At 47.1% G+C, this 10111-nt stretch overlaps 1 protein-coding gene across 1 annotated transcript in view; it reads left to right on the top strand.

The window, feature by feature from the left end:
- Positions 1-1196: 1196 nt before the first annotated feature.
- Positions 1197-10111, top strand: part of EVC (EvC ciliary complex subunit 1) — a 101976-nt gene continuing 93061 nt past the window's right edge. The window contains exons 1-4 of the mRNA XM_038744852.1: positions 1197-1241; positions 2810-2932; positions 4862-4945; positions 7414-7664. Coding sequence (XP_038600780.1) covers positions 1197-1241; positions 2810-2932; positions 4862-4945; positions 7414-7664 — 503 coding nt within the window. The remainder of the gene's footprint in view (positions 1242-2809; positions 2933-4861; positions 4946-7413; positions 7665-10111) is intronic.

The following is a 10111-nucleotide window of genomic DNA, read 5'->3' as shown; positions in this document are numbered from 1 at the left end:
ATTTTTCCTCTCCTCCTCCCCATCCCCCCGGCCCTTCCTCCTTTCCCTCCCCACAGCACCTGTATATATGTTTGTACAGATTTATTATTCTCTATATTTTACTTGTACATATTTACTATTCAATGTATTTTGCTAATGATGTGCATACATATCTATTCTATTTATTTTATTTTGTTAGTATGTTTGGTTTTGTTCTCTGTTTTAGACTGTGAGCCCGCTGTTGGGTAGGGACCGGCTCTATATGTTGCCAACTTGTACTTCCCAAGTGCTTAGTACAGTGCTCTGCACACAGTAAGCGCTCAATAAATCATCATCATCATCAAATGTATTTATTGAGCGCTTACTGTGTGCAGAGCACTGTACTAAGTGCTTGGGAAGTACAAATTGGCAACATATAGAGACAGTCCCTACCCAACAGTGGGCTCACAGTCTAAAAGGGGGAGACAGAGAACAAAGACAAACATACTAACAAAATAAAATAAATGGAATAGATATGTACAAATAAAATAAATAAATAAATAGAGTAAAAAAATATGTACAAACATCTATACATATACAGGTGCTGTGGGGAAGGGAAGGAGGTAAGATGGGGGGGATGGAGACGAGGGGGAGAGGATTCAATAAACTCAATATTCAATAAATACCATTGAATGAATGAATGAATGAATAAATAGTGACATTCCCTGCCCACCACAACCTTACTGTCTAGAGGTGGGGATACAGATGTCAATACAAATAAATAAAATGATGGATAGTCTTTTAGACTGTGAGCCCACTCTTTTAGACTGTGAGCCCACTGTTGGGTAGGGACTGTCTCTGTGTGTTTCCAATTTGTACTTCCCAAGCGCTTAGTACAGTGCTCTGCGCATAGTAAGCACTCAATAAATGCGATTGATTGATTGATTGATAGGAGCATAAGCGCTGGGGGGCTGGTGGGGGGAGAGCAAAGGGAGTGAGTCAGAGCAACACAAAAGAGTGGGAGATGAGGAAAAATGGGAAGGCCTCCCGGAGGAGGTGGGCCTTCAGTAAGGCTTTGAATGGTGGGGAGAGGAATTGTCAGATTTGAGGAGGGAGGGCATGCCATTGAGACAGGCGAGATGTCGGCCCAGAGAGAAGGTTAGCGACACCGGAGGAATGGAGCATGCGGGCTGGGCTGGGCAAGGGGAGAAGCCAGGTGAGGTAGGAGGAGCAAGGGGATGGACAGCCTGAAAGCCAAGGGACAGTTTTTCCTCGATACAGAGGTGGGTGGGCAACCACTGGAGTGTTTTGGGGAGCGGGGTGACGTTTCCGGAACGTTTTTGTAGAACGGTCATCCGCGTAGCGGAGCGAGGCCTGGAGTGGCCTGGGGAGAGACAGGAGGCTGGGAGGTCAGCCAAGAGGATGATGCTGTCATCCAGGTGGGATAGGAGGAGTGATTGGATTATGTATATATGCTTGTACGTATTTATTACTCTATTTACTTTACTTGTATGTATCTATTCTATTTATTTTATTTTGTTAATATAATAATAAATGGTAATAATGGTATTTATTAAGCGCTTACTATGTGCAAAGCACTGTTCTCAGCGCTGGGGAGGTAGCAAGGTGATCAGGTTGTCCCACGGGGGGCTCACAGCCTTCATCCCCATTTTACAGATGAGGTAACTGAGGCACTAATAATAATAATAATAATAATAATGACATTTATTAAGCGCTTACTATGTGCAAAGCACTGTTCTAAGTGCTGGGGAGGTAGCAAGCTCACAGCCTTCATCCCCATTTTACAGATGAGGTAACTGAGGCACAGAGAATAATAATAATAATAATAATGACATTTATTAAGTGCTTACTATGTGAAAGCACTGTTCTAAGCGCTGGGGAGGTAGCAAGGTGATCAGGTTGTCCCACGGGGGGCTCACAGCCTTCATCCCCATTTTACAGATGAGGTAACTGAGGCACAGAGAATAATAATAATAATAATAATAATAATGACATTTATTAAGCGCTTACTATGTGCGAAGCACTGTTCTAAGCGCTGGGGAGGTAACAAGGTGATCAGGCTGTCCCACGGGGGGCTCACAGCCTTCATCCCCATTTTACAGATGAGGTCACTGAGGCCCAGAGAAGTGAAGTGACTTGCCCAAAGCCACACAGCTGACAGTTGGTGGAGCCGGGATTTGAACCCCTGACCTCGGACTCCAAAGTCCGTGCTCACGCTGCTTCTGCTTCTCGTGTTAATATGTTTGGTTTGGTTCTCTGTCTCCCCCTTCTAGACTGTGAGCCCACTGTTGGGTAGGGACCGTCTGTAGATGTTGCCAGCTTGTACTTCCCAAGCGCTTAGTACAGTGCTCAGCACACAGTAAGCGCTCAATAAATACGATTGATTGATTGATTGATTAATGCAGTCCTCACCCTACTTGGGGCTCAAGTCTAATGTAGCGCTTCACACTGCTGGCGATGCTCCCACCTTCCTCTCCCCCTCGTCCCCCTCTCCATCCCCCCCATCTTACCTCCTTCCCTTCCCCACAGCACCTGTATATATGGATATATGATTGTATATATTTTTTACTCTATTTATTTTATTTGTACATATCTATTCTATTTATTTTATTTTGTTAGTATGTTTTGTTTTGTTCTCTGTCCCCCCCGTTTAGACTGCGAGCCCGCTGTTGGGTGGGGACTGTCTCTATATGTTGCCAATTTGTACTTCCCAAGCGCTTAGTCCAGTGCTCTGCACATAGTAAGCGCTCAATAAATACGATTGATGATGATGATGATTTGTTTCAGTTTTAGGTTGCTGTATTTAACCCAATATAATTCGGTGTTTCAGAATGATGATTCGCTGAGACTTCTCAAAGATCTGGACTCCGATGAACATCCTGGGGAAACTCCCTCAGCACCCCGGAAGGGGAGAAGGGAAATTAAGATCCCAGAAGACGACATATTCCGTGAGGTAAATCTTTTTTCATCCTTTGTCCCATGCCTCTCAGAAGTGCTCACTTGAGTGTGTCTCAATCAACGTGCGTCTCAATCAGTCCACTAGTCGTATTTATTGAGCACTATGAGCTCACTGTACTGAGCGCTTAGTACAGCGTTTATTTTCCTCTTCGGGAAATCCAGAGGCGGCTGGCTACGGGAGGAGGGGGAGAAGGGAGAGTCCCCATACCTTCGGGCAGAGACTGCTAGAGGAGCAGCGTGGCTCAGTGGAAAGAGCCCGGGCTTTGGAGTCAGAGGTCATGGGTTCGAATCCCGACTCCGCCACATGTCTGCTGGGTGACCTTGGGCAAGTCACTTCACTTCTCTGAGCCTCAGTTACTTCATCTGTGAAATGGGAGTTAAGACTGTCAGCCCCACATGGGACAACTTGATCACCTTGTAACCCCCCCAGCGCTTAGAACAGTGCTCTGCACCTAGTAAGTGCTTAACAAATGCCATTGTTATTAATGTGGTGGACCTCTGGGCATGAGAGCCTGCTGTTGGGTAGGGACTGTCTCCATTCATTCATTCAGTCGTATTTATTGAGCGCTTACTGTGTGCAGAGCACTGTACTAAGCGCTTGGGAAGTACAAGTTGGCAACGTATAGAGACGGTCCCTACCCAACAGCGGGCTTACAGTCTGGAAGGGGGAGACAGGGAACAAAAAAAACATATTAACAAAATAAAATAAGTAGAATAAACATTCATTCCTTCAGTCGTATTGAGCTCTTACTGTGTGCAGAGCACTGTACTAAGCGCTTGGGAAGTACAAGTTGGCAACATATAGAGACGGTCCCTACCCAACAGTGGGCTCACAGTCTAGAAGGGGGAGACAGAGAACAAAAGAAAACATATTAACAAAATAAAATAAGTAGAATAAATATTCATTCATTCATTCAATCGTATTTATTGAGCGCTTACTGTGTGCAGAGCACTGTACTAAGCGCTTGGGAAGTACAAGTTGGCAACATAGAGAGACGGTCCCTACCCAGCAGTGGGCTCACAGTCTAGAAGGGGGAGACAGAGAACAAAAGAAAACATATTAACAAAATAAAATAAGTAGAATAAATATTCATTCATTCATTCAATCATATTTATTGAGCGCTTACTGTGTGCAGAGCACTGTACTAAGCGCTTGGGAAGTCCAAGTTGGCAACATAGAGAGACGGTCCCTACCCAGCAGTGGGCTCACAGTCTAGAAGGGGGAGACAGACAACAAAACCAAACATACTAACAAAATAAAATAAATAGAATAGATATGTACAAGTAAAATAAATAGAGTAATAAATATGTACAAACATATATACATATATACAGGTGCTGTGGGGAAGGGAAGGAGGTAAGACGGGGGGATGGAGAGGGGGACGAGGGGGAGAGGAAGGAAGGGGCTGAGTGTGGGAAGGCCTCCTGGAGGAGGTGAGCTCTCAGTAGGGCCTTGAAGGGAGGAAGAGAGCCAGCTTGGCGGATGGGCAGAGGGAGGCCATTCCAGGCCCGGGGGAGGACGTGGGCCGGGGGTCGATGGTCGATGGGGTACATGAGGCTCACGGTCTAAGTAGGAGGGGGGAAAAGGTATTGAATCCCCATTTTGCAGATTAAGGTACTAAAGGACAGAGACGTGAAGCGGCTTGCCCAAGGTGACACAGCCGACGAATGGTGGAGCCGGGATTAGAACCCAGACCTTCAGACAACCAGGCCCGGGCTCTTTCCGTTAGGCCGTGCTTCTCCCCAGCCCCTTCATTTCTCATCTCTGCACGCTTCCCCCGTCCCACTGCCGCTTCAGCATTTCCACTTGGGGGCTCAGAATTGTGGCCCTTAGGTGGATGGCCACCTTTAATCTCTTGCTCCTTCCCTTCTGAAATCTCTGACTTTTCCTGTTGATTGCAACCGCCCTTTTGTTTTCACACAGGCGAACGAGTCACCTTTCAACAGTAGCCTCACAACCTTTGCCCTGAAGGCGAAAGTCGTCTATCCCATCAATCAGAAGTTCAGGGTAAGAGTTCCCCAATGTCCTCCACTCTCAATCAATCGATCAGTCAATCAGTTGTACTTATTGAGCGCTTACTGTGTGCAGAGCACTGTACTGAGTGCTTGGGAAGGACTCTCCTGCAGTAATGATAATAATAATAACATTATTATTATTATCCTTCCCTTCCCCACAGCACCTGTATATATGTATGCATGTATGTACAATTTTATTACTCTATTTTACTTGTGCATATCTGTTCTATTTATTTTACTTTGTTAATGTGTTTGGTTTTGTTGTCTGTCTCCCCCTTCTAGACTGTGAGCCCACTGTTGGGTAGGGACCATCTCTATACGTTGCCAACTTGTACTTCCCAAGCGCTCAGTACAGTGCTCTGCACACAGTAAGCGCTCAATAAATGCGATTGAATGAAAAAGTCACTTAACTTTTCTGTGCCTCAGTTCCCTCATCTGTAAAATAGGGATGAAGACTGGAGCCTCCCGTGGGACAACCTGATCACCTCGTAACCTCCCCAGCGCTTAGAACGGTGCTTTGCACATAGTAAGCCCTTAATAAATGCCATTATCATTATTACCCCAGCGCTTAGAACGGTGCTTGGCATAGAGTAAGGGCTTAACAAATCCCGACATCATCAGTAAGGCTTTGAAGGGGGAGCCGCCCGGGCCTGGACTCTGTCTACCGGGCCGTGATGCTCCGGAGCAGGAAAGGGCTCAGGGCTGTAAGAGGGGCAGAGCTGCGGGAAAATGAGCCGTTAATTCATTTGGTCGTATTTATTGAGCGCTTACTGTGTGCAGAGCACTGTACTAAGCGGTTGGGAAGTCCAAGTTGGCAACATATAGAGACGGTCCCTACCCAACAGCGGGCTCACAGTCTAGAAGGGGGAGACAGACAACCAAACGAAACATATCAAAATAGAATAAATATTCATTCATTCATATTTATCGAGCGCTTACCGTGTGCAGAGCACTGTACTAAGCGCTTGGGAAGTACAAGTTGGCAACGTATAGAGACGGTCCCTACCCAACAGTGGGCTCACAGTCTAGACGGGGGAGACAGAGAACAAAAGAAAGCATATAAACAAAATAAAATAAGTAGAATAAATATGTACAAGTAAAATAAATAAATAGGGTAATAAATACGTACAAACATATATACATATATACAGGTGCTGTGGGGAAGGGAAGGAGGTAAGGTGGTGGGGGGGGAGAGAAAGGAGGGGGCTCAGTGTGGGAAGGCCTCCTGGAGGAGGTGAGCTCTCAGTAGGGCCTTGTACGTTGCCAACTTGTACTTCCCAAGCACTTAGTACAGTGCTCTGCATCATCATCATCAATCATATTTATTGAGCGCTTACTATGTGCAGAGCCCTGTACTAAGCGCTTGGGAAGTACAAATTGGCAACATATAGAGACAGTCCCTACCCAACAGTGGGCTCACAGTCTAAAAGGGGGGAGACAGAGAACAAAACCAAACATACTAACAAAATAAAATAAATAGAATAGATATGTACAAGTAAAATAAATAAATATGTAAATAGAGTAATAAATATGTACAAACATATATACATTTATACAGGTGCTGTGGGGAAGGGAAGGAGGTAAGATGGGGGGATGGAGAGGGGGACGAGGGGGAGAGGAAGGAAGGGGCTCAGTGTGGGAAGGCCTCCAGGAGGAGGTGAGCTCTCAGTGGGGCCTTGTACGTTGCCAACTTGTACTTCCCAAGCACTTAGTACAGTGCTCTGCATCATCATCATCATCATCATCAATCGTATTTATTGAGCGCTTACTATGTGCAGAGCACTGTACTAAGCGCTTGGGAAGTACAAATTGGCAACATATAGAGACAGTCCCTGCCCAACAGTGGGCTCACAGTCTAAAAGGGGGAGACAGAGAACAAAACCAAACATACTAACAAAATAAAATAAATAGAATAGATATGTACAAGTAAAATAAATAAATAGAGTAATAAATATGTACAAACATATATACATATATACAGGTGCTGTGGGGAAGGGAAGGAGGTAAAATGGGGGGGATGGAGAGGGGGACGAGGGGGAGAGGAAGGAAGGGGCTCAGTCTGGGAAGGCCTCCTGGAGGAGGTGAGCTCTTAGCAGGGCCTTGAAGGGAGGAAGAGAGCTAGCTTGGCGGATGGGCAGAGGGATTGGGGGCATTCCAGGCCCGGGGGAGGACGTGGGCCGGGGGTCGATGGCGGGACAGGCGAGAGCGAGGCCTAACGGTGAGGAGATCAGCGGCGGAGGATTGGAGGGTGTGGGCTGGGCTGGAGAAGGAGAGAAGGGAGGTGAGGTAGGAGGGGGCGAGGGGATAGATGGACAGCCTTGAAGCCCAGGGTGAGGAGTTTCAGTACAAGTATGTAGAAGTAAAATAAATAGAGTAGTAAATGCGTATCTGTGCAGGTGGCGTGGGGAGGGGAAGGAGGTAAGGCGGGGCAGTGACGGGTCCCCGTGTGTGTGCCCGCAGCCTCTGGCGGACGGCTCGTCCAACCCATCCCTGCACGAGAAGAAGCCCAGAGAGGCGGCCGTGCCCAACCAGCTGCCGGACCTGGGCTCTCCGCCCAGCAGCCTGGGCTCCCTGAGCCGCGGGCCCCGAGACCACTGCGGCTCCTCCTCCTCCTCCTCCTCCTCCCTCCGCTCCCTGGCCAGCGACGACCGCTTCCACCACAGGATGGTCCGCACCGTCTCCACCTTCCCCGACGTGCTGCTCGCGGACAGGTAAGGACGGGCCGCACGCACACACGCCCGCTGCAATCAATCAATCAATCAATCGTATTTATTGAGCTCTTACTGTGTGCAGAGCACTGTACTAAGCGCTTGGGAAGTACAGGTTGGCGTCATATAGAGACGGTCCCTACCCAATAGTGGCCTCACAGTCTAGAATCGAGAACCAACGGGGCTCAGGGGAAAGCCACATGGTTTCAAGGCCCTACTGAGAGCTCACCTCCTCCAGGAGGCCTTCCCAGACTGAGCCCCTTCCTTCCTCTCCCCCTCATCTTACCTCCTTTCCTTCTCCACAGTACCTGTATATATGTATCTGTGTTTGTATGGATTTATTACTCTATTTATTTTACTTGTACATATTCTATTTTATTTTGTTAATATGTTTTGTTTTGTTAAGACTGTGAGCCCCCCGTGGGACAACCTGATCACCTTGTAACCTCCCCAGTGCTTAGAACAGTGCTTTGCACATAGTAAGCACTTAATAAATGCCATTATTACTATCGTTATCATTACTTTGTTCTCTGCCTCCCCCTTCTAGACTGTGGGCCCACTGTTGGGTAGGGACCAACTCTATATGTTGCCAACTTGTACTTCCCAAGCGCTTAGTACAGTGCTCTGCACACAGTAAGCGCTCAATAAATACGATTGAATGAATGAATGAATGGTTTGTTTTGTTCTCTGTCTCCCCCTTCTAGACTGTAAGCCCACTGCTGGGTAGGGACCGTCTCTAGATGTTGCCGACTTGTACTTCCCAAGCGCTCAATGCAGTGCTGTGCACACAGTAAGCGCTCAGTAAACACAATTGAATGAATGAATGAATGAATGAAAGAGCACAGGCTTGGGAGTCAGAGGTCATGGGTTCTAATCCTGGCTCCGCCGCTTGTCAGCTGTGGGACTTTGGGGAAGTCACTTTCATTCATTCATTCAATCGTATTTATTGAGCGCTTACTGTGTGCAGAGCACTGTACTAAGCGCTTGGGAAGTACAATTTGGCAACGTATAGAGACAGTCCCTACCCAACAGTGGGCTCACAGTCTAGAAACAGTGGGCTCACACTGAACTTCTCTATGCCCTCATCTGGAAAATGGGGATGAAGACTGTGTGCCCCATGTGGGACAACCTGATTACCTTGTATCCCCCCCGGCGCTTAGAGCAGTGCTTGGCACATAGTAAGCGCTTAACAAATGCCATTATTAGTTAATTAATTATTACCTCACTTGGTAACATCCCTCTTCCTTGTCATAATTGTCATCATAATGGTGGTATTCAGTCAGCGCTTACTACGTGCCAGGCACTGTACTCAGCACTGGGGTAGATACAGGAGCCCAGGCTTGGTTTTCAGAGGATGTGGGTTCTAATCCCGGCTCCTCTGCTTGTCAGTTGTGTGACTTTGGGCAAGTCACTTAACTTCTCTGGGCCTCAGTTACCTCCTTTGGAAAATGGGGATTAAGACTGTGAGTCCCACGCGGGACAACTGGATAACCTTGTATCTGCCCCAGCGTTTTGAACAGTGCTTGGCACATAGTAAGTGCTTAACAAATACCATCTTTCTTATTATTATACCAGCTCATTCATTCATTCAATTGGATTTATTGAGCGCTTACTGTGTGCAGAGCACTGTACTAAGCGCTTGGGAAGTACAAGTTGGCAACATATAGAGACGGTCCCTACCCAACAGTGGGCTCACAGTCTAGAAGGGGGAGACAGACAACAAAACAAACCATATTAACAAAATAAAATAAATAGAATAAATATGTACAAATAAAATAAATCAATAGAGTGATAAATATGTACAAACATCTATACATGTATACTAATCAGGTTGGACACAGTCCCTGTCCCACCTTGGGCTCAGAGTCTTCGTCCCTATTTTACAGATGAAGGGACTGAGGTCCCACAGAAGTGAAGTGACTACCCCAGAGTCACACAGAAGACACGTGGTGGAGGTGGGATTAGAACCCAGGTCCTTCTCCCAGGAGCATGGCTCTGGGAGTCAGAGGACCTGGGTTCTAATTCTGGTTCTGCCCCTTGTCTGCTGTATTCATTCATTCATTCAATCGTGTTTCTTGAGCGCTTACTGTGTGCAGAGGACTGTACTAAGCGCTTGGGAAGTACAAGCTGGCAACATATAGAGACGGTCCCTATCCAACAGCGGGCTCACAGTCTGGAAGACTCATTCAGTCGTATTTATTGAGCGCTTACTGTGTGCAGAGCACTGTACTAAGCGCTTGGGATGTACAAGTTGGCAACGTATAGAGGCAGTCCCTACCCAACGTGGGGCTCACAGTCTTCATCCCCATTTTGCAGATGAGGTGACTGAGGCTCAGAGAAGTTAAGTGACTTGCCCAAGGTCACACAGCAGACATGTGGTGGAGTCGGGATTCGAACCCATGACCTCTGACTCCAAAGCTCGTGTTCTTTCCACTGAGCCGCGCTGCTTC

The sequence above is a fragment of the Tachyglossus aculeatus genome, chromosome 4 (genome assembly GCF_015852505.1).
Source record: "Tachyglossus aculeatus isolate mTacAcu1 chromosome 4, mTacAcu1.pri, whole genome shotgun sequence".
In the NCBI taxonomy this organism is placed as follows: Eukaryota; Metazoa; Chordata; class Mammalia; order Monotremata; family Tachyglossidae; genus Tachyglossus; species Tachyglossus aculeatus.
Note: the sequence above shows the minus strand (reverse complement) of the source record. Positions and strands in the feature narration are given on the sequence as shown.